This window comes from Sphaerodactylus townsendi, linkage group LG04, assembly GCF_021028975.2.
Source record: "Sphaerodactylus townsendi isolate TG3544 linkage group LG04, MPM_Stown_v2.3, whole genome shotgun sequence".
Classification (NCBI taxonomy): domain Eukaryota; kingdom Metazoa; phylum Chordata; class Lepidosauria; order Squamata; family Sphaerodactylidae; genus Sphaerodactylus; species Sphaerodactylus townsendi.
Window position 1 is genome coordinate 109420658 of NC_059428.1, and position 23178 is coordinate 109443835.

The following is a 23178-nucleotide window of genomic DNA, read 5'->3' on the forward strand; positions in this document are numbered from 1 at the left end:
GGGGGCGGGGGAGCAGGGAAACTAAGTAGGCACTAGGAGCCAGGCAGAGCATTCTACAACAAAGAAGGTCTGGCATGTTTTGTTATGTGGTGGAGGAATATATAGCTCTACTACCATTTTTCTGTGGAACAGAGTATAGTTTTATTCCTTTAGCATGATCTGAACGTGAGGGAGAGAAAGCCACCGGTCTATAAAGCAAACAGCCTTTATTCCACTTTTCGGCTAGTGTTTAAGTAAATACACTTTGCTGTAGTCTTCTTAGCCAGTGCTAGTCTAGATTTCTGGGCTACTGGCTGAGAAAGAGAGGTGCCACATAGTCAAACTAATAAATACTTTATGTTCCTTGCTATTGGTGACATTATATTAAGCTGCTGCTGAAACTCAATGCTGACTGTTAGGAATTGACACTTCCTGTTTATATCCAGGTAACATTTATTTTAAAAACAGAGATCTGAGGAACTGTGAATAAGTCATGAGCCACACAGGGAAGTTTCCTCGCCCCAAAGTCTCCACACTCAATGAAAACAAAAGGTGTAAACATTCGGCCCCAAAATAAACTCACTGCAATAGTGACAGACTGAGGAAATAAAACACACAACAAAAATTAACAGTACAGGCCAAACTCTCAGAGGAAAGGATACCTCGCAAGCAAAAACAGGAAACCACTGAGGATTTTTTTAATGGAAACAGTGTAAGTTGTGAAATGCCTCAGAGTCCATTTACATTCACATCTTCAGTGAAGGACAAATGGTTTTTGCACCCTTTGTGGGTTTACCAATCTGTGCCATTAAAATCAACCACATCCAGCATGTTAAACCACAAGGGAACCAAGGGAGGAAGTGGATGGTGGACTCTTCACATCCTTTAAAATATTATTAACCTTCATTCATAACAGCAGTAAGACTTTAGAGTAGAAAGTAAAGCTTCAAAAATGCAGCAAGAGGAAGAAACTAGCTTCCAGATGCACCAAATCTGATTTAAGAAAACTACTGTTTACACAATTTAAACAAGCAGATAAATTAACACTACATATCTAGTGTCTCATTATTTTTGCTTGGTTCAAAATTGCAGAGCAAGTGGATAAAAACTAGTAAAACAGCATGCTTTTTGCTTCCAGACTGCCAGGGAAACCTATTACGTTAAAACGAAGGATTTAGAAAGGAGAAATAGAGCAAGATCAGTCTTAACACAACGGATTGCCTCAAGTGCAACATAAAACCTATGTCACAAGCCAGAGAGGTAGAACTGCCACGTGCAACCAACCTTGTCTGCAATTAAATTCTCCAGAATAGACCTATAAAATGTTATGATCCTTGGGGTTAACTTGTTCCCTTGGACAGGCACAGTTTGCTAGAAAATCAGCAAGGATTTGTGAAAGCTAGCTTCCTGGCAAAGTTTCCCAGTGGCCTATTTACACCGAAGAGATTCATTTACGTTTAAAATGTCCAACAGTGACAAAAAGGGGCCACTATCAAGTCAAGATATGATACCCCTTAAAAGAGATAGGTAGGAAATCACAGCTGCAGCATGTGGTATAGCAACACTGCCATCATAAGCACAGTCACACTGAAGTCAGCGGGCTTAGAGGGGTATAAACTCTGGCTAGGACTACACCGCAAGTCATGTTGTCGTTTCTGACTTGTATTACATGACTGAACACTAATGAGACCCAGCATTATTAATTACAGATGCCAGCCAAAGTGTCTTTTTGCATGTTCTATGGAAGTAATTAGAAAGGAAGCATTCATTCTACTGAATGTGCACGGGACTTAGGGAAGCCGCTTCTCTAGAATTCCTTACTTTTGCTTATAACTAAGAATTGAGAGCCCCATCCAGAGGGGGTTGCAAATCCATCTGTGGGAGCAGTGTGTGGCTGCACCAGTGGATTTGCCCTCCCGGGGCACTTACCCTGGTGGAGGGGCAGCTGCCACAGCCTTCTCTAGCGCTTGAACACAGCACTGGACACACCGCCACCATTCCAGCGGCTGGCATAGCAGTAGTTGGCTTTCCCTAGCCATTTGCTGTGTTACGTTGGTTGATGGGTCCTCTGACTTACACCATCAAAAAGGGGGCTTCTCAGGGGCGGGGAGGCTTTGTTGCTTTACCAGTCTCCCAGCGCCACTGGGAAGCCTCTTTGAGGATGGTGGACCCTCAGATGGAAAACTTAACAGAAAGAGGCTATGATTCATAGGTATCAAACTCGCAGCCCTCCAGATGTTACGGACTACAGTTCCCATCATCCCCTGCAAGCATCATGCTGGCAGGGGATGATGGGAACTGTAGTCCATAACATCTGGAGGGCCACGAGTTTGACATCTGTGTATTAACCCCATTGACTAGAAATACCTACTGAACCTCTGCTACCCCTTCCGGGGAGATTCAACCTATCCAGTTATGCTGTTCTAAAGGTCTTTGATCCCCTGTTCACAAATGTGGGTCATGCTGAAAATGAGTTTGGTGGAAAAAGTGATTTTCTCAGCAACAATGTAACTCCAGCACAGGAGAGCAACATGAAGAGCCAACCTTTCATTCTTCCAAAAACAAATGCAAGAAGTAGCTAGCACCAAAAATGTTACTTTTTCTTCTTCTCTTCTGACTCTTCTACCAAAAGGAGAAAGAGACAAAGCTTTGTCCCACCTCTGGCTGATATTCCTCCCATCTAAATGTTACTAATTTCACTTGGTGGAGGTAAAGCAGGCGAGGAAACTTGCTTCTATTTGATTCTCATGCATTATATTACTCTTCTGACTTCCACTAAAATTTAAAGTAGAAATTTTTCAGAGTGTCAGGTCTGGATTCTTCTGACCTGACTCTCACACCATCAGCCACACATTGTATAAATATATATATGAATATACTATCTGCATTAACAATCCAAATGGATTATCAAATTATTAATAAGTTGAGTTGGTTGTGTGAAAGGACCAGTGAAGCACAGAATCTATGCTACAAAGAAAGGAAACGGCAACCTTTGTCACAGAACTCCCACCTAAGAACAAGGGTCCCTAATTCCATGGAAGAGCAAATACTCTGGATGCAAAAGTCCCAGGTTTAAGCTCTGGCATTTCCAGTTTAAAAGGATTTTAAGTAACAGCGAGCTAGCTGCCAGCACTGGGTTAGAATGAGAAATGGGAAAGTAATGCAAGAGCTGTGAATGCTTCCACTTCTTAAATCAGTATAAGGTTTCCTACTTTCAAGGAACTTTCTCTCCACAGGAAGAAGAATTTGGATTTATACCCCTCTTTTCTCAACTGTAAGGAGTCTCAAAGTGACTTACAAGCTCCTTCCCTTCCTCTCCCCACAACAGACACCTTGTGAGGTAGGTGGGGCTGAGAGAGTTCTGACAGAACCGTGGCTAGCCCAAAGACACCCAGCAGGCCTCATGTGCAGGAGCAGGGAAACTAATCAAGTTCACCAGACACACATTATGCTGATTCTCAAGAATTCATCTGGCCAATTGTCTGAGGATCTGCACAGGAAACCCTGCATATTGCAGCCAATTACGTTCAAGGATGCTGCTGAGTCCCCCTGCGGCCCTACACTGGACATTCTGGAACCACAACCAATATCCCTCCTGCAGCTGCGCGTTAAGTGGGAGGACAAGCTCTTTTCCAGGCCCCTTGCCCACCACCACTGATTTTCTGATACAGGAGCCTCAGAAACGCTTCCAGGAGACTTGACTTTTCCTGAAATATAGCTTGAAAATTACCGGCTTTGAAAAAGTTCATTGTTTTACTGGCTGAAAGTTTACATACAGTTTTGGTTCCAAATGAGCCCTTTCAGCCCTGTGCCGCACATTATGCTTTTAGAAAGATTGCAAAAGCTCTTGCTTGGCAGTCCGATCACATCTGTCATGCAAACATGCCAAGAAAAACTGAATCTGTGGGCAGTTTTTATCCACAAACGCTGCCATAGGGGCGAATTATTGCTCCACACTATGTGTTTTGGAAAGTATTATTTTTAACAAACTGAGGATAACTGGTGCACATACCAAGGCACATTCTTGGGGTGTTGTAGGAGGACCAAATAATTCTTCAGTTTCTTGCAGTGGAATCAATCCTGATCTAAACAGGATTATCACTCCTGTACTAAAGAGGAGACTGTGGTTCCCCAAATTTGCACCACAGCCTCCTTTCTACCACTGGAGGACATACGGCTGCACTTACTTGAAACTGTAAACCTGGAGTTTCCAACTCATTTGTTATGAGAGCCGAATATGACATAAATGTGCCTTGGTCAGCTGGCCCACTCCCCTCCCTCCCAGGCCTGGCCCAACCAAGTCACACTTATGTCCCATATAGCCCTGGTAACAAATGAGTTCAAAGCCTCTGTGGTAAACCCCTGTCAATCAGCTTGGCTAATACTTCCTTGACTACAACTTAGAAAATCTTTTGCAGATAATTTTATTTGTTTGTTTGTTTGTTTGTTTTATTGAGCTCGCTATCCCTCTCTTTCCTAGCCAAAGCCGAGCTCAGGGCAGCTAACACACAAAGTCATGCAATATACAAAATTCAATATTAAAATAACAAGCATAAATACTAAAAAACATAAAAATACTGAAACATACAATTCCTAAAGATGGCAGTTAATACATTAACTCATTCTGGGATACCAATTCAAGGTGCCAATACAGTCTAAAATTCCTATCCAACCCTGTCAAAATACAATTCAAACAATTTAAACAGTTGCGGGAGGAGAGCTATCTTGTGGGGAGAAAACGATACAAGCAAATGAAATCACATTCTTGTACAAAGACACATGAGCATGCATTTTCACGATATATTCTAGTGCAAAGAGGTTGGATAGATTTAACAGAAAGGGATCCACACACACAAAGAAAGGAATTGATGTACAGAGAAAAGAACTGGAGTCTTTGGATGGGCCACTGCAGGAGGTAAAGGGCAGGTGTCCAAGAAATGGACCCAGAAAGTTGAGGACATCCATTCAGAACAGTCATTACAATAATTCAGAAAACACCACAGAAATACAGTATATCCTCTAGTTTGTGGTACTACCATGAATTCTGTTTACGTTGCAATGCACAATTCAGACAGTATGCCAACTAAGCTGGTTAGTGCTGTTGCTGACAGTGCCTTCTTCTGACTATCTGACTGGAAAGCTTACTGAGACTTTGCTCACTGAGTCACCACATTCCTGGTACCATCACCTCCTGTGCCACTGATTTAACTGGGTGCAGACTGGAGTAATTCTGCAGTGTTAACATCACAGCTTCAAACAGTGTTAGATAGTTTCTAATTTGGTTGCTCACTTCTCCTAGAGAGGGAAGCAGGGCAGAAATGTGCTGGCTGCAGGGTCATCTGTACCCACACCAGCACAATGCTGCAGTGACTGGAGAAAGAAGGAAACAATCTAAACAACGTCAACAATGAAATAAGAGGTGGTCTGAGAATCTCTGGTCTTACGGACTCTGTCTTTCCTCTCCTTTCACCTGCAGTCAGCTATGATCTACTTCCAAGAGTTTGACATACATTCATTCATTCATTCATTCATTCATTCATTCATTCATTCATTCATTCATTCATTCATTCATTCATTCATTCATTCATTCATTCATTCATTCATTCATTAGATATTTATACCGCCCTATCCCCGAGGAGCTCCGGGCGGTGTACAACACAAAATCAATACTATACCAAACAGGGGAGCAGACTATACAAATACACAATAACAAATTACAAGGCTCCATCTAAAATAGGCATTAAAACTTACTAAAATTCCATTAAAACAGCGGTTAATACAATAAAAGGCGTGCAGTAAACCCATATTTAAAACCCTCCCCAAAAAGAGGGGAAAGGCGAACACCCTACATAGGAGGACTACCCAGATGTAAAGAGCAGGGAGCAGAGAGCAGAGAGCAGGCACCATGCTCAGCACTGGACACTCTAAAGGAACAACTCCAAAGGAACACAACCTGTGGAACAACTCAGTCTTGCAGGCCCTGCGGAACTCACCAAGATCCCGCAGGGCCCAGACAGATTTGCATCATAACTAGTCATGTAGATGGAGCTGTGGTCTACAGCTAAGCCTGATCTGAACTGAACCCGAGACTTGCATCCGGTGACTGAATTCCATGTATGCAAGACAGTCTCTGTGGTGGACTGCATTTTCTACACCACGGGTGTTTTCTCTTGGGCAAGAGCTCATTGAAAAACCTGGATCTGGTGGTGCAAGAGGAAGTGCTAGGGAAGTGTGCTTTGCAGCAGCAGCTGCCATAAGATCAAAGCTCATCTTATTTGCATTTCCTTGGTGCTGAAAGCTCAGGATCACGGAAATAAGGAATGCTGATACTAACAAGGATAACACATTTTGGGTAGGAATTTTTAGAAAAAACAGTCCTTCACAATAGGACATTCCTAAGATGAAAGAAATTTCATCACCACAAATTCTGTATTTATTCACCCTTTTGATTGTTTGCTTTGAATGAATGAGATCACCATACAGGTAAGCATCTATTTGATCTGATTGCACAGTTGCAATTCCCTCCATCAATTCATTTACAAAGTGAGGGCAGCAAATCTTTCCTATTTCAAGACTGCACCAGAGATAAAAAGAATGAGGATTACAAAGAGGGAAGAAATCCCACCAAATATGCGCAAATAATTCATTCTCTTTCAACCAGCAAAGAAATGTCTCCTTTGATAACCATTTCTTAGGCCGCCCTGGATGAAGATTCTTTTATTACTGTTAGGGCTAACAAGGTTTTTTCTGCTCTCAGTTGATTATCTGCCTTACTTTTAATCAGTATGGTAAAGAATTAATGAAAATGGATTGCCTTTATCAAGGAAAATCTGGAGATTTGCAATGAAGATAAGAAGTTTTAATTAGATCACACAGTAAGAAAATGCACTCCTAGGAAACTATTTCTGAATTGGAAAATTATTTCTGGAAAATTATTTCTGAACAACATGCGCTGACAGAGGAAAATAATCTCTTTAAAATTAATGGAGCGTGAACTAAATTAATTATTCAGTGGTTCACCTTTCATAATCTAGATCAATCAATTTACTGATTATACTGATTAGTGTCTTCAGCTAGAATTGTCAAACCATTCTGCATAGTGCCTAACTTCAATGGGACAACTTCTACAAAAGAGCTTTGATCATAGTTTCCAAATACCTATTTATTCTAGACCTAGAAAAACTCATAAAAATACCATGTAGAAGAATGACATGAAAATACAACAGAAAAATATTCAACTGAGAGCATCCAAGCTTTGTAGTAAATGGATAACACAAAGGTGATGAGACACTCTTCTCTGCTTGTACCACACCAAACCACTCACAAAATCTCAACGAACACACCCTTCACATCCACTCAGTTGTCTCCACTCAGTGACACACTTCCATGCTCTGCCTGTTGCCCTGGCTGCTAGAATGATTGGAACTGTATTTACATGTGCATGAAACTGGTCCAGACCACTTCAGATTGGAGGGAGATTAGAATACTCCCCCCCACATAAGAAATCTGCTGCAAACAGAAAGCTAGCTACAAAGGTTCTTGCTCAAACCAGCTCAGCCCCTTTTTCTGTTTGAGGTCATTTTCAATTAGAATAGAATAGAATAGAATAGAATAGAATAGAATAGAATAGAATCTTTATTGGCCAAGTGTGATTGGACACACAAGGAATTTGTCTCCGGTGCATATGCTCTCAGTGTACATAAAAGAAAAATACATTTGTCAAGAATCATAAGGTACAGCACTTAATGATTGTCATATAGGTCTAGTAAGCAATCAGGAAACAATCAGTAGTAATGAAAACATAAAATGTAAAATCATAAAATAAAATAAAATGTCAGCACAGGCTATAGTCATACAGTCGTAAGTGGGAGGAGATGGGTAATAGGAATGATGAAAAAAGTAGTGCAGTAATTATATAATAAGTATATAATAAATAGTTTAACATTATCGAGGGAATTATTTGTTTAACAGAGTGATGGCATTCGGGAAAAAACTGTTCTTATGTCTAGTTTGTAAAGTAAGGAGTTTGTAAAGTAACAAGTTTACAAGGAGTTTGTAAAGTAACACACATAACAAGAGCAACCTGAAACAAAGTAGTCCATTCTGGGGGGGGGGGGGGGTTGAGGATGCCGTTGCGGGTGGCTCAGGAGGCGGCCTGTCGCTGTGGTGCCCATCCGAGCCACCCCCAAGCACCATCCCCGAGGGCTTGGGGAGAGTAGGAGGTGGCACGGATGGGCGCCACTCTGTCTTTAGGCGCCTCCCCCACGCTGCCCCAGCATTTCCAAGCTGGGTTGGCGCGGGGGAGGGAGGGTTGGGGGGCAATTTTGCAGGGGCGGGCCATTGTTGCACCTGGGGTCATTTGACCCACCCACACCCAGTCCTGTGGGCGGTACACCCCTGCACCTTAGTCTGTTGACTATGCACACCAGAGCTGAGAGAGAAAGATTGTGGAGATGTCTTATGGCCTAAAAGCACAAAGGGCTATCAATATAGACCACATGGCTCTAAAACCTAAACTGGTCATCTGGTGCTCCTTTCCCAGAGAACAAAAGGATAAAGGGAAACCTGTTGACAGAAAAAGATGCTAATCTTTTATATTCCCACCCACACTCTCTTTTCAAGTCTGGATGATGAAGGGTGTATTTATACAACCAAGTAAAATGCACAGATGAGGCTGGCTAAGGTTATAATATAAAATGCTGTTAACTGAACAAAACAATTTTTAACTGAGCAAAAAAATTTTTTGTCTATCTAAATTTGGCATTTGGCACCTAAGACTTGCAGCGATGGTGACTTTCCCTGGCCAGGTTGTAGATTACAAAACAGAGCATGGGAACGTTTAATGCTGGTAAATAATTCCCAATTTAAAGTAGCAATCAACACAATACTTACCAAAGGGCAAGGCGTTGCTCTATTTCCTTTAGAAAGGTAGTGTGGAATTTGTGCAAAGGTTCAAAGCTGGAAAAGATGAGATTCCTCAGTGTTTCTGGCATGCAGTCATCTTTACTCACTGAGCTCTGGAACCACTACAAAATAATAAGGAACATTTAAATAATATAGGCTTAAGTTTTGGTGCTTTACATGGCAATACACCTGCATCATACACAGGCTTATTTTATTGCACTTAGTGACCAAGATGATCATACATAACAAAGTATATAGTGACATTTACACAAAACAGAAACAAGAAAGTTTCCATATTTACAGGAATAGCTGTGTTAGTCTGTAGCAGCAAATTAAAACTGGAGTTCAGTGTCGCCTTAAAAACCAACTAGTTATTCTGGCATAAGATATCACGAGTCAGCGTTCACTTCATCAGATGCACTGGAGTATAAATCTATGAGGACAATTCAGATATGCAGCGAAAAGGAGGGGCGTTACAAAGAGAGACCAGTTCAAAGCAAGAGTCAATCCAAAGCAATCAGTTCACTCCAAATAGGTGTGAGAAGCCACATTTCCATGCCACTGGACTCCTGTTCTATTTTATTATCTTCCCATTTTGGATGCCAAAGCTGGCTTAGAATTCTGCAAACACAGATACCCCAACCTATTAGATTCTTTGTCCAATGTAGCTTTTAGTCCACAAATCTTCCCAAGCCAAGTCTTACTTGCCTCACAACTCAGAATTTTCAACAACAGAATATGTGCCTACAAATGAGGGGCTTCTCATTTCCTCCTCCCCTCCACTATTTCCTCCTTTATTTCCCTGGCAGCCACCACAGTCTCTCCTCTTTTCCTGCTTCCTTTTCTCCTTCCCATCCATCTGCCAACCTACATTTAACAATTCCCGGGTCTTCAGCTTTGCCTCCTTCCCCACCTCTGACAGCCTCCCCCTGGAAAAGTCTGGCAAAGTTGTGTGATGGTTGCTGCTGCTGGGCCCAGTGTCACAGTGGCTACCATCAATGAGTCTGCTTCCTTCTTTTTTTCCCCACCCATCATTTACCTACCCTTATTTACCTCTGGCCAACCTGCCAAATAAAGTTAGGCCCTACTGTACAGGCTGCATGGTGGCTGGGCCCGGCTGTGCCTGAATCTCCAGTAGCTGCTGCTAAGCCTGTCCCTGGAACATCCTCCTCTATCAGGGGACATGATACGGGGGAAGAGGGTCTTTTCTAGGGCTGTCTCAGCCTCCCAGTCCATTTCTGCTTTCTCTTTGCTTTGCTTGACAGAAACCAACACTTGTTGATGTTATTGAGGTTGTTTGGCAACCCACGACAGTAACTTAGACATTATTTTCTGAAAACTCCAGGCATTTTCTTTTCATTCAGGAAGCTTTGTATTTGTTTTTAGTGCATTTGTATTTAGCTTTGTATTTGTTTTTAGCTTTTCAATTTTTCTACAACTCTGCAATTTCCTTCACGGTACAGACAACTCGTACCCCAATTGTCTGTCCAGATCTCTATTTTGATCACATTCTCAGGCAGGTCTATTTTGATCACATTCTCAGAAACAGGGATATTGAAGTGTGAACTAATTAACGGGGAAGGTACTAGTGACTGGGAGGTCTTTCAAAAGAATGGAAAACCAAGATTTGCTTTAAAAATAAATAAGTCATAGAATCCAGGAATGGGTAATCCAAACTTTTCATCTAGACTATTCACAGTGGTAAATCTCCTGATTTATCACTCATACCTGTATTCCACCCTTCCTTAGAAGAAGTTAAGGCCACATAATATGCTTTCCCCCTCCTCTCATCTATTTTATCCTCATAACCATCCTGTGAACTGCTTTGGGTTAAAAGATAGTGAGTGGCCTGAGGTAACGTGGCAAGTTTTGTTGCCAAATGAAGAACTGAACATGGGTTTCTCGGGTCGCAGTCCAACTCAATAACCATGCACTGGCTATGGCCTATGAAAGCTCACGCCACAAGAAACCAGTTATTGTGTGAAAGTGCCACAGCACTTGGCCCGTTCACACAAAGACTCCATCTCACGGGACAAGAGGGGAGAGATCAGGAGCAGGCCTTGGGTTCACTCCTTCCGTTTTCATGGAAAGAAATTCTCTATAAACCTTGCAGCTATTTCTTTCCACCAGAAGGATACAGGGATGGAGCCCACATATTAAACATCACTTAACAGTTTCTGTATCTCTTTTGTGTAGCTAGCCGCAGGTTTAAGACTTTGTCATTAGATCTCAGTTACTACTCGTCATGCAAGCATCCTGCAGTTCTCCCATGTGTAAAAGATGCGTATGGCAGGCAATAAAGAAGCATTAAGAACACAGCTCTGCAGGTAAGCAAGCTAGCATGGTTGGAGAACAATGCTACAAAGAGTGTTCTTACAGCAGAAACCTAAAATTCACAGTGTTAACATTACAAGGATGGCAGTATATTGTGTTTTTAAAAAGCAAGCGCAGAAATTAAAAACAGGCTCTTCTTAAAAAGCACCTCCTCCCCAAAATGTCCAGTCTCCTCCAGTTAGGTAACTGCAATGACTGCCTCACCACAAGTGGCTTCTAGCGGTGGCGCAGAAAGGGGATACTTTTTTCTAAACTCATTTTAGAAGATGAAGAGGTAGATGAAGAGGTTCGAATCAAAAGGTACAAATGGTAACTATCAAGTTCTGTTTTACATTCAGCATGAAATTAAAATGAATACCGATGTGATGACTTCAAGGTCTTTCAGGTAGGTTCGTTCTGTCGTGGACACTTCTTTTGCGATGAAGTATGCTTTATCCATTGGAAACCTCTGAGAATTACAAGAAAAGGGGAGAAACACTTTTGTTCTGTACTCAAAGCCAACTTCTTGAATAAAAGACAGAATTGGGGGGGGGAGAGCAAGAGGACCATTACAAATTAAAAACCTCTGTCTGAATGCTGAAGTGTTTGCTGTTGAAAAGTTTCAGATAAAGACTCAATAGCACCAGCTTTATTTTGCCAGAAATTACCATGAAATCCTAATTACAGGAATACAATGGTGGCAGCGGCAAAGGGAACAGGACACAACAAATGTCCACAATGTACCCTATTTGGGGCTTGCAAAGTGAACAGGCAGGAAAAAACATAAGGGACACCTCTTTCATGTCCTCCTGAAATTTTTTGTGCTATGGTACCTATTACTAACCCCCACCCCAAATTTTCAGCACTGGAGAAAGACTTCAGGATAGCCACCAACCCTGCATAGCGGAAGGGTCACTGTTCTGGAGGATGAAAAAAATGTTCCTCCCCTCACTCCTGAAATCAACCTGTACAAAGGGAGAATTCTTAAATCTACCCCACCTCGTACTGTTTAAGGTGTTTTTCAGTAAAACTGGTGTTGGGGGGGATGTCTACCAGAAGGGATTAATTATCCAGCCCTGACTTTAATTCTCTTCAGGGTCCTGTAAACCAGGGGACCTCACTCCTTGGCCCAGAGAACCATGTTCACAACCACCATTGACTAAATGACTCACATGACTGCTGTAAGCTCTGTGTTCCCTTGAGTCCAGTGAGATTTAAAGTCTATGTGAGCACACTTAGGATTTTAGAATGTAAAATGAGGATGTATCATACTTCAATTATAGATAAGTGGACTCTGGGCTTCAGTTTTTCTCTCTCACGTACTTTATCTTCCTTGAGAAAGGCAGTCAAATTCTGGTCTTTCTCTACTATGATCATACAATAGATTAGGAACAGCTTAACTGTAGGAGCCTTCCTAAGTGTCACTTCTACTGCTCAAGGAAACAGACAAACAAGATGCCTAACATTATTGAGCAATCTGCAAAGTATTTAAGTTGGACTCCCTGTCCTACCTTTCGCTCACCTTCCCTTTCCACCTCCCTGTTTTCCTTTCCCTTTTCTTCCCTCCACCATTTCCCTACCCCTCCCCATTTTCCTCCTGGTTTGTTCTCCCTTTTCTCAAAAGGGCACCCCACTTCACCCTAATGCCAAAGCTGGAAAGCTCATTCTTTTAAACAGCTGACTTTTACATAGGGTAGAATGTACCTGTTTTAAAACTGCATTTTGCCATTTGCCACAGGCTCTGAACCCAACCAAGCTTAGGTAAGGCGGTGGTGCTGGAAGCTTCCACTGAAACAAACAAGGTATTTGGGGGGGGGGAGGGAGAGAAAAAGAAAAATGCACAAGAACAGAAATGTATTCCTTAGTACTGTAAAAAGATTGTGATCCAGCAGCCATGGAAACCAGGAGCTGCAGACTAACGAGATAGATTATCAAACATACTCAGGGCTGAATTAAGACCTTTAGAGGCCCTAAAGCTACCTATTAAAAATGTGTAATTAAAAACATTTTGTGACAATGCTAATAACTTTTCCCAGTATTCTTTTAAGGATCATTAAAAGAGCAAATCTCGGCCATGAGGGTAGCTGACCAAATTACAGTGGGTGCCATTTATATCGAAAAGATTCAGCTTTTACACCCAGAATCTGGTGATTCTTCAGGAAGATCCCCTTTCCTGTGTAGTTAAGGGCGGAACCCGGTAGCACAATTGTAATAGGTATGAGGTTTAATCGAGTTCAGTCATTGAAGGGAGATTTATTTCTATCCGAAATAGTTCAGGCATGTCACACACCCTAATAAAAATGGAACAAGGGTAAAACGAAGATCAAAAATTCTTCTCCTCGATTCTCCTCCTTCATCATCGCCTCGAACAATTGTGCTTCGGTCGGTCCAGCGGGAGAGGCCGACTGATGGAGAAGCCTCGCCTGGCTGTCAGCCTCAGATTAGTATATGATAATGTCACACATTAAGCCATGGCAATGGTCCCTCCTAATCGGAATTTATTGACAGCTCCCTAAGGTGCAGGGCCGTGAGCAAGAGCCCTATAGCCAGAATATAACAACATTGAGAACGGGTTTCCCAGAAAAATAATTCCATATCCAACCTTAGCATACGTTGGTTCTTTTGTGCAGGGAGGGCCAGAGCAATACTCATATGGCATGAGGAGAGGGTGAAAAAGGGGCCTGCCTGTTTCAGCACATGCTAGCTTCATAGGATATGACAAACTGACTTCAGAGCGAGCCAGGGAAGGCTGGCTGGAAGATGGTTCCATTTTTATTCTGGGATTCTCATGCAACTCGATTCATCATCAGATACATAGGATTTTGCTTATTTTGGTTGGACTCTGGAAAGTGAAGAGTATGAAACTGACTGATCTCTTCAGTCAGTTCTCAAGCGTTCAAAAAATGCAGGTTCAACAGTGCCCTAGCGCCAATTACAGCCTATTCCAGATAAAATCTCCCGGTGAAAGATGCGTCCCCCCCTGTTTGGATGTATGATCATCTCCCACCCTCAGTGCGGCCAGTTATCTAACAAAGGATATCAAGGCTTGCATGATTCCTCCCATGCTCTTCCCCTTCTCACTTCATTGAAGGTAGAAGGTAACACCTGAACTAGAACAGTACACTTCTGAGAAAGCAAGCTCTTTAGGATCTTATGATCTAAACTTGGAAAGAAAGGAGGAGTTCACAGGACTGGTCAAATGTAGTAACAGGCAATATCCAGTCTGTTCAAACATCACCCTCTGACGGTTGGAGCTTTTCGTGATACCGGCCTTCTGGGCTTCATCTCTCGCACGGAGAGCATGTGATGAGGCTAATTAATGAATATAAAAATGAATACCCACCAAAGCTGTTAATGCTTTCAGCGTTTTGCTTTTAAGGTTAACACAGAGTAACTGTACACATACAATGAATTGCCCTGTATTTATTAGAGCTCTTTCACCTTCCTAAAAGCTTAAACACTCAAAATGCAACATTAGAACTATTTCAGAAAGTACTAAAGTAGACGTACCTTCAAAGTTCAGACATGGCGACAAAACTATGTAGTTTATTTTCTTGGACTACAGTTCGATTTTGTGGGAAAACCAGGCTTCCAGTTCGAATAACGTCAGCCCTGCGGCAGACCCTGGTTTTCCCTCAACAATTGCTGGTATGATTGGCTACTTTCTGTATTCTCTCTAGGCTGTCGCAACATAAGTCGCGGCAAGATGTTCAGGATGAAGCTTAGGTGGGTTCTGTATTCATACATCGCATGAAACTATGAAGTTAAGATTAGCCGTGGTCAATAACTCAATCCATGCTCCTGGTTCGACAAACCTCTACAACCAACCATAAAGTTAGTAGGGCGTTTCTAAATCACATTAGCCACAGTAAGTTAAATTAAATCATGGTTTCGCACAGTGTCTCAACTGAGCCATTATAAGGAACAGGGTCTAGGGAATAAAATTTTCTAAGTCAAAGTCACATCTAAAACATTAGGAGGAATCTACTTCGTTCCTCTTCCTACATACCTTCAGAAAAGCAAGGTTGGCATACCCTTGTTTGTTGTTCCATACGCTTCTGATTTCTCATTTCCGGAAAAAAAATGCGAAGTATTCTATGCATTCCATGTATAAAAGGCGGTATGCCTATATTGAGGGAAAATTTTAAATATTCACAGCCATATAAGCCTTGTTGGCTATTTCTTAAAACTTCGAAAAGCGCAATAATATAGAGGCGCTATGGGTACGTAAAGCATGGAGGTTTGGAAACTCTGACGTTTCTAAAGACGCGGGTCCTGCAAGAAAGCCAGATTTATGGTTTTATTTAAAAGATGACAGCTTAATCAAAAACGTACTTCAAAATTTGTTTCCCCGGCCGAAGCCAGAATTATGAACCCGTATGAGTAGTTGTCAACAAACTCCTTTTCACTTCTGATGGATTCTAACCCTCATGTATTGCTCTACTTCGGATGTGTTTGTTCGATGGCTTCTTCACTTGGTGGAAAAACGATCTTCTTCATTAATGAAAGTTCAGGTTGGTCTGATAGCAAAATAATTGTCCTAAGTTGAAATCTTGAACGTCTGTAGTCCTGCGGATCCAATTTGACTCTAAATTCAAATTGTGGCACTTCATCGGGTAATCAAGGATCAAAAAGTTTCATCCGAACTGCGAACCGTTTACCCTCAACTGCAGCAACATTCCAGGCCTTTCGACAGGCGAGAATTACCAAAATTCTATTTATTTTGGTAAATTCAATTTATTCATCATCAAGGCCAAAATTTGTATAGCTCTTTGCCCATTCAAACAAGATCCATATATCTGTCTGCACTCTGAACGATCTTTTATCAGCACCAACCGAAATGCTGTAAGAAACTCGGGCTAAATCTACCCAAAGCTTAACCCGAAAGATGTCACTTTTGCTGCACAAAGCAGGGTGCTCAGGGTTTGTTTGGGTTTTCGGCTCGAAGGAAATAAATTTACCCACTGTTCCATGCTAAATGGACGCTCAGGAAAATCTGAGAGAAAAATCACTGGCAGTTTGTTTGCCATCAAATGCCAATTCCTTTATTTGACTAATTTGAAGTATACACAACTGTACACAATAATTTCAAAATAAAATGAATTCATTGTTATAAAAGAAACACAAGGGCAGGTGAGCCCTTAACCATGAAGTTATACTTTCTAGGTTTATAACTGATATGTTTTCAAACTACATTTACAAAAGGAACAAAGATCTCACCTCAAACATGAAGTAAAAACAGAGGAACTGTGGCACTCAGCCTACCCCATGAGAAAACATGAGAGCATTAGTATCTGTGTGAAGTTGCCTATGTGTTGGGCATGTGGACCTCAATTTCCTCCCCTTTAATGGCTAGCCATGAGGAAGAAGCTTCATTAAGGTGCTTGGCAGGATGCACATGATCACATGTGGCAGTGTCTGTGGTGCTGGCCACTTATTGACCCTGTTGTTCATGTAGGCGAGTCCAGTTTCGGTTTAACTGGTCCATCCCCTACTGGTGCCTCTGCAATAAACCGTAATTTTCGTAATAGGAACTGATTTGGGAACTGTTTGCTCCTCCTCGGTTAGAAGTTCATAGCAAATAAAGTCACAAAGGTGCAACTGGATCAAATATTTTAACTGTTATTAAGTAAACAACAGAGTGTAAACAAGCTGCATTTCAAGATGTTTACTACAACATTTAGTATCTATCTAAAATACGGCTAGTGGGGAGCTAGAGAACAGGCTCGACTTTTATAGACTGAAGTTAAAGAAACAGGGGTACATATATCAGGGTTTTCAAAAGCATTATGGAGGCCAGACTAGACATAAACTGGATTTAAACATCTGAATGTTTTCCCTCACATTGTGCATCCAGGCAAAAGGCAGCCGTGCCTTCCAAGAAAATCATCTACTTGTTTCCTACATGCTTTACTTTATCCTTATTAAAACCATCATAACATTCCCTATAGTACAGTGTGTTTAGATTTTGCTCTAGGACAGCTCAAGAATTTCAAGAAGAGTGCTTTTAACTGCTGGAATCGTTAATTCAGTTTCGGCAATTCAAAATCCAGGAGGAAGTTGGCTATTCCCGCCAGCCATTATAACAACGTCTTGTGCTTGTGAAGTTTAAATCGCATATGTCAGCCCTGAGAAGACAAAACAGAATCCAGCATACCTTCTATAGCAACCTCACCGGTGCCGCAGCTCATCTCGACTTTGAAGTAACAACTAATTTTTAACTGCTCAAAACCTTTTGGGTAAAGATTTTCTAAGCGATGCATAGCGAAATTAGATTCTGTTCTAACAGGAACGTATTAGAACAAAGCTTATAGATTGTTCAGAATTCTAGGATGGAAGCATATCTAATAAAAGTACTCTTCAGGGCAACAGCAAAGAAAGCTGAACTCATAAACTTCACATTGATCTCAAGACAGGGGAACCAGAACAAACCCGGAGGCGTGAATTTATTTGACCAAATTATGCATTATGAATGCTATAGAGCCCTTTTTCTAATCAATAAAAATGGAGCTGCCAGCGAAGACCGTTCCACAAAATGAGAAGCAGAAGAGTGAGCGAATGTCTCTCTTCTGCATTTTCACAAAAAGCCGCCGAAGAACGGAAAACAGGAAAAAATGCAATTGAGTTTTCGGTGGAAGCGAGACGCATTCAACTTTAGCACCAGAGGGAAGAACATCTCCCTATGGGGAATACATGCATACATTTCTTCCCCTTTCAAATGAGGTTCAGGAAAGGGGGTGGCAATCTCGTTTCCTCTCTTGCCACTTCCACAGAACGTTTAGGGAAAGGCATTCACCTTAAGCAACTTCAAGGAGGACAAGATTTTTCAAAGCTGTGATTAACAGAGTTGTTTATATGTTAACGCTCCTGACAAGCAACAAGAAACGATCACAAGATATAATTCAATTCCAGCAAAAGCAAGTGTTTTCTAACAGATGCTGACTTGCTGCAAGAAACAGGAGAGGGAAGAGAGAGGACCGGCAGCTTGGACTCCCAAAGTCTGAAATGTGTCTCTCATGGAGGGGGTGATTGTGAGTGATTTGTGAGAATGGTGCATTATTCCAAGGAACATGTACTTGAGTCGAACATTTCAACCAGCAGTTAAGCAAGAGACAGTTTTACAGCAAGATACCAGTCAGAAAGGGTAAAAAGCCTTCAGTACAGGCAATTGAAAAAGCAAAACAAAAATTAATGTCATGCATACATAGATAAATAAATAATTTCTGGCTTGACATGCTTACAAGAAGTCCCCAAATTCAGCATTACATCTGGTAGCCAGGAATCCTTCCCTCTTGGGTAACAAAAGTCCATGCTTCATTGATATATAATAGTGTTAGATAGTGGCAAGGACAAAACTGGACAGTAACTGCAGCTGTTCGCCACATAAACAGTCACTTCTGATTGGAAAAAGATAAGAGATCACGAACTGCAAAATAGCAGGAATGGGAAAGGGCTTTTAAAGCTACTGGGAGTTTCCCTTCCTATTGCTGTTCGTTCCATCACTGAAAAAAAAAGGGATGGAAAGAACAGCTTGACTGTTATTCCCTAAAGCACACACGCACATACAAAGGGAGACTTGTTCAGAATCAAAAATATATCTTAAACACTTCTAAATAACAGTCACTTAACCCATATGCAAGCTGACCCTACAGCTACTGTCCATTTCTGCACAACATTTCCCCCATGCAACAGCGATCCTGCTAATTCCCCCACCAACTGATTCAATTGTTTTAAGCATTGTCTTCATTGTAAAGTGAAAAGCAGACTGGATCCGCCTCACCATCGTGGAGATCAGATATTTATGTCAAAAGTCACCTGCTCTTGCCCATCGGTTTCTGTTTTGGAAATCTGCAAAGCAGGTTCCTTGCAGGTGACTGTAGAAAAAGGTATTTTTTATATGAACGCAGGATTACTGGATCAGGAAGATACAGACGCTTCCATTACCAGCTGAGCTTCCTTTGCATTCCAGCAAAATGACATAGGGGCAGTATGGCAAACAATGCAAGGAACAGAAGATACACCATGCTTTGAGAATAAAGAAAGAACAGTCGGGAAAAAAGGCTTTTTCCTCCCACAGAGGTACATGCTGACAAAACAGTGCAAACAACGAAATAAAATAAGTCTCTTTGTAACACTGTTCAACAAATGACAAGAATGAGAATGAAAATCCCAGTATTTTTTCTAAAATAATGTGCCATTGCTTTTAAATTGCATGTTCAGATATTATTTGAAAGGTATCAAATGCACCAGAAATAGTGGAAGATAAAGGAAGAACGAACATTTGTGCATTAGTAGGTTGTTTAAGTCAGATGTGCATCAAAAACAATGGTGGAAAAACAAAGAACTGGAGTGAAATATTTCATACCTTTCTCAAAACAGCACACAGCTTCCCACATTATTCTTTCCATTCAAAGACTTTCATGTTAGACATCATGCATAAAAGGGTTGAAGCCTGCAGAAAATGTCTATGAAAGGAGGGGTTCGGGCATGATCTCCTCCAATTCCTGCTTCCTGTTGCAGAACTGAGACTCCTGCCTCCCACTACCTTTCACCATAAGAAACATTTCTTGGACCAGTCTAGGGATGCAGCAGAGATTGACCTTGGGATCCAAGCAAATGTGAATGGTGGTATGAGCATTTTGCTGTAGTTACTGTAGCAGGAAACCACCATGAAAAGCTGCCTCAGGCAATTGATATTAGGGGTAGACACTTCTGCTGCCATTCACAAATGCTCTTTCATGTGCATTTCCAACATGCGTTTTATTCACTTCGCTGGGAAAAAACACTAGTTTGAGCTGCTTTTATTGGTGTAACATAAAGCTAATCTTTCTCTAATGAGAAACTACTGAAAGGGTGTTGCGTGTGTTTGTGAGAGCATGAATCCACTTGGTTTAGAGAACTCAGAATGCATTATTCTCAGAGATATCCCTAACCTCTACCTGTGGTTGACTACAAAAACTTTACCACAGTTGTGAACCATCACTCTAGCAAAACTATTCTGTCCAAGATAGCTTCATGTATGTGTGTGGGGTGGGGATGCATTAATATACAACTCAGATGCAAATTTCTTGTTTGACTAACATCAATAAAAGGTGAATTGTTTTAAAAAATATTTTGTAAAACAAGCTTCCGAATTTGTAGTGCCCCCCTCCCACATGGACACACCCCTGGGGCACAGGATGCATAAAAGGTGTGTGTGACATTCTAGGGAACAACAGGATGTTAAGACAACTGGACAAATGGAACATTCCTCCCTCTACTTAAAACAAGTCACAATGGGAATCTCCCTGCCACAGACACTGCTTTGTTGTAATGATAATTTCCCCATGGTTTGGGAGGGGGATCAGATGTCTTCCTTTAAGGCAGTGCTGGATTAATAACCCTACCCAATCCACACAACAACAGGCTGCAGGCAAAACCGCTAGGAGTATCCCCATACGTCCACATTCAAAAAAAAAATCAGAAGAACTCAAGCTAAATGGAGTAAAGCAAAACCTCTGCCAGATGTCTGAAGTTAAGAGGTTAACGTATGAATAGCCACACAGACAGAATCTACCTGTGCAGAAAATCAACATCCGCAAACCAACTTTGTCCAAAGACTGCGAAGCAAGTAAAAGAGACTCAAAGACAAAACTGAGCAATCATTCTTGGGAAAACAAAACCTAACTTGAGGCTATTTTGCATATTCCGTAAAAAAAAGTGTGAGCAAACTCCTCTGCTCTTCCTCTTTTACATAAGACTCAGAAGTTGGGAAGCCGGGCATTCACTTGATGATGGGACATAAATGTACCACAGTCCTGAGGGAGTTACACTCACGACTCCTTCCCATGAGACCCCAAAGCCTGGAAAAGAGGATTGCCCTCCTACTCACACTTCCTGCCACTTTCATGGATGGTCACAATTGCCCCCAGTTTAGAATTTCTTTTTGAAATTTTGCTCACTTTTGATGTAAATTACAAATTGATCCTACTCAGAGGAAGTAGACTGAATGCAAGCAAGAAGGAATACAACTGGCAGTAGACTGTGATCTCCACCCCCCTATGTACAAGATGCAATTAGAAATCCTGAGCGGCTTCATGTGATGCAATTAATATCTTACGTAAGCTATAATGTTTAATGTAATGATACTTTTATGTGCGTGATCTATTTGAAAAGCAATACCAACTGGAAGTGACAGTGGGAGAAACAGAACTGTATCATACGGCTTCATTATCCCCCTGAGATGATGAAACACACTATTTGCTACAACAGCAAAAAAAGTATTAATAGCTTATATTCATAGTTTGCAGAAGATCAGCTGGCTTTCATAGGTTTCTATTGGAATCTAATTATGTCATATCAATTAACAGCCTTTCCGTTGTTAAAAGACCAAGAGCATATGGTTGACTTTTTAGTGTAAAGTAGTCCCTGTACAATGTGGTCCAACATTTCAGGCTCAGCTTCACATTGGACGGAGTGTGTACAAGAAAATTTTCCACCATGACCAGATACTTGGATCTGCTGAGTGCATCAGCTTCCCAACCAACAAATTCACACTGGATCTGTTGTTCCTACAAAGGAGAATGGATTTTAGCCAGTGATTTACATCTACTGAACTGTGAGCATGGAGTATCCAACTGTGACCATCTCCCCGGCAGCTCCCTAAAAAGCTGCCTCTGAGAGTCAGAGAGGGCTCAGAAACAGGGCAGCAGGCCACACATCAGAATGCAGCTGTGATAAGACAACCAGCAGAAATGGGCCTCCTCTTGTCTCCTGCACACAGTTTGTTCCATCTGCAAAGGTTGCATCTGCAAAGCTTGCACAAGGTCAGGAGGAAGGGCCAAATTCCTCTCAATCCGAGCTCCCCTTTGGTGCATCTGCTCCTAATGGTCCCTCAACCTTAAGGAGGAGCTTGGAGGTGCGGGGTGGGAGAGAGATACTGGAGGAGATGCGGACGTTCCACAAACTTGTGCCAGTTATGGTTTGTTCATTCCAACACACTGAGATTAATCACCTTGCCAAAAAAAAATGAGTAGTCTTTACCCACACTTTAGCTAGTATGTTAGAGATGAGAAAGCAGAACACAAAACAACCCAAGCAGCCTTAATTGTATAGATTGTGCCAGAAAGTAATAAAAGTCCCAAGGGAAGCAAATGTGGGAGTGAAAGACATACTAGCCAATGAGGACAACTACCTGCTTTTGCTAGCATGTGTTCATATTTTCCTAAAATTATGTTTTGATAGCATGTGTTCATATTTTCCTAAAATTATGTTTGGTGAGGTGGGGGGAGCTGCTGCATATATTTGAACTGATGAGAGTTAAATGGAGGACATGAATTACCACCAGCCAATCCTCTGTAAGGGTGGCAGAATACACATGTAAGTACCATGACTAGGAAACTGGGTATACCATTTGATCAATATGCATGAACTCCAACCGTAGCATGCAAATATTTCACACAAGGATCAGGGCACATGCAATAGATTGGATCCTGAAGTTCACTTCTACCCTAAAAAGCAACGTCTTGTCCACTTAAGACTTCTCCCATCCTTGCAGAAGGAGTATTTCTTCCACAGAAGATTGAACACTTAGCATAAGGAAACCTTAAAGACAAGAGCAACCATCCTCAGACAGTGGATACAAACAGATACTAGCAATGATGACAACTACCTGCTTATGCTATCACGTGTTCATATTTTCCTAAAATTATAACCCTGTACAGTCTACCTATCTGTGTACGGAACCAGAACGGACAGGGAAGGAAATGGGAGGAAGGACACTAGCTGAACCCCCTGCCTCTCTACATCTGCTACAAATGTGCACAGTACCTATGCACATACATGTTCAGGCATGTATTCAAAGCAGTACATGGGCAACATGCTTACACAGGAGGCAGCACATCTAGTGTGTTTGGCTGCAAGTTAGGAATGTGGCCAAGCATTTACTCTGCCACAACATAATTTTGGTCCTGTCTATGTCCATGGCTAGTTTGGAAATATTGT

At 41.6% G+C, this 23178-nt stretch overlaps 1 protein-coding gene across 1 annotated transcript in view; it reads right to left on the bottom strand.

Annotated features, from left to right (window-relative positions):
- Positions 1 to 23178, bottom strand: part of FARP1 (FERM, ARH/RhoGEF and pleckstrin domain protein 1) — a 224522-nt gene that overhangs the window by 32252 nt on the left and 169092 nt on the right. The window contains exons 14-17 of the mRNA XM_048494114.1: positions 19012 to 19070; positions 13530 to 13623; positions 11576 to 11667; positions 8872 to 9005 (exon numbers count right to left, since the gene is read on the bottom strand). Of these exons, the coding sequence (XP_048350071.1) occupies positions 8872 to 9005; positions 11576 to 11667; positions 13530 to 13623; positions 19012 to 19070 (379 nt within the window). The remainder of the gene's footprint in view (positions 1 to 8871; positions 9006 to 11575; positions 11668 to 13529; positions 13624 to 19011; positions 19071 to 23178) is intronic.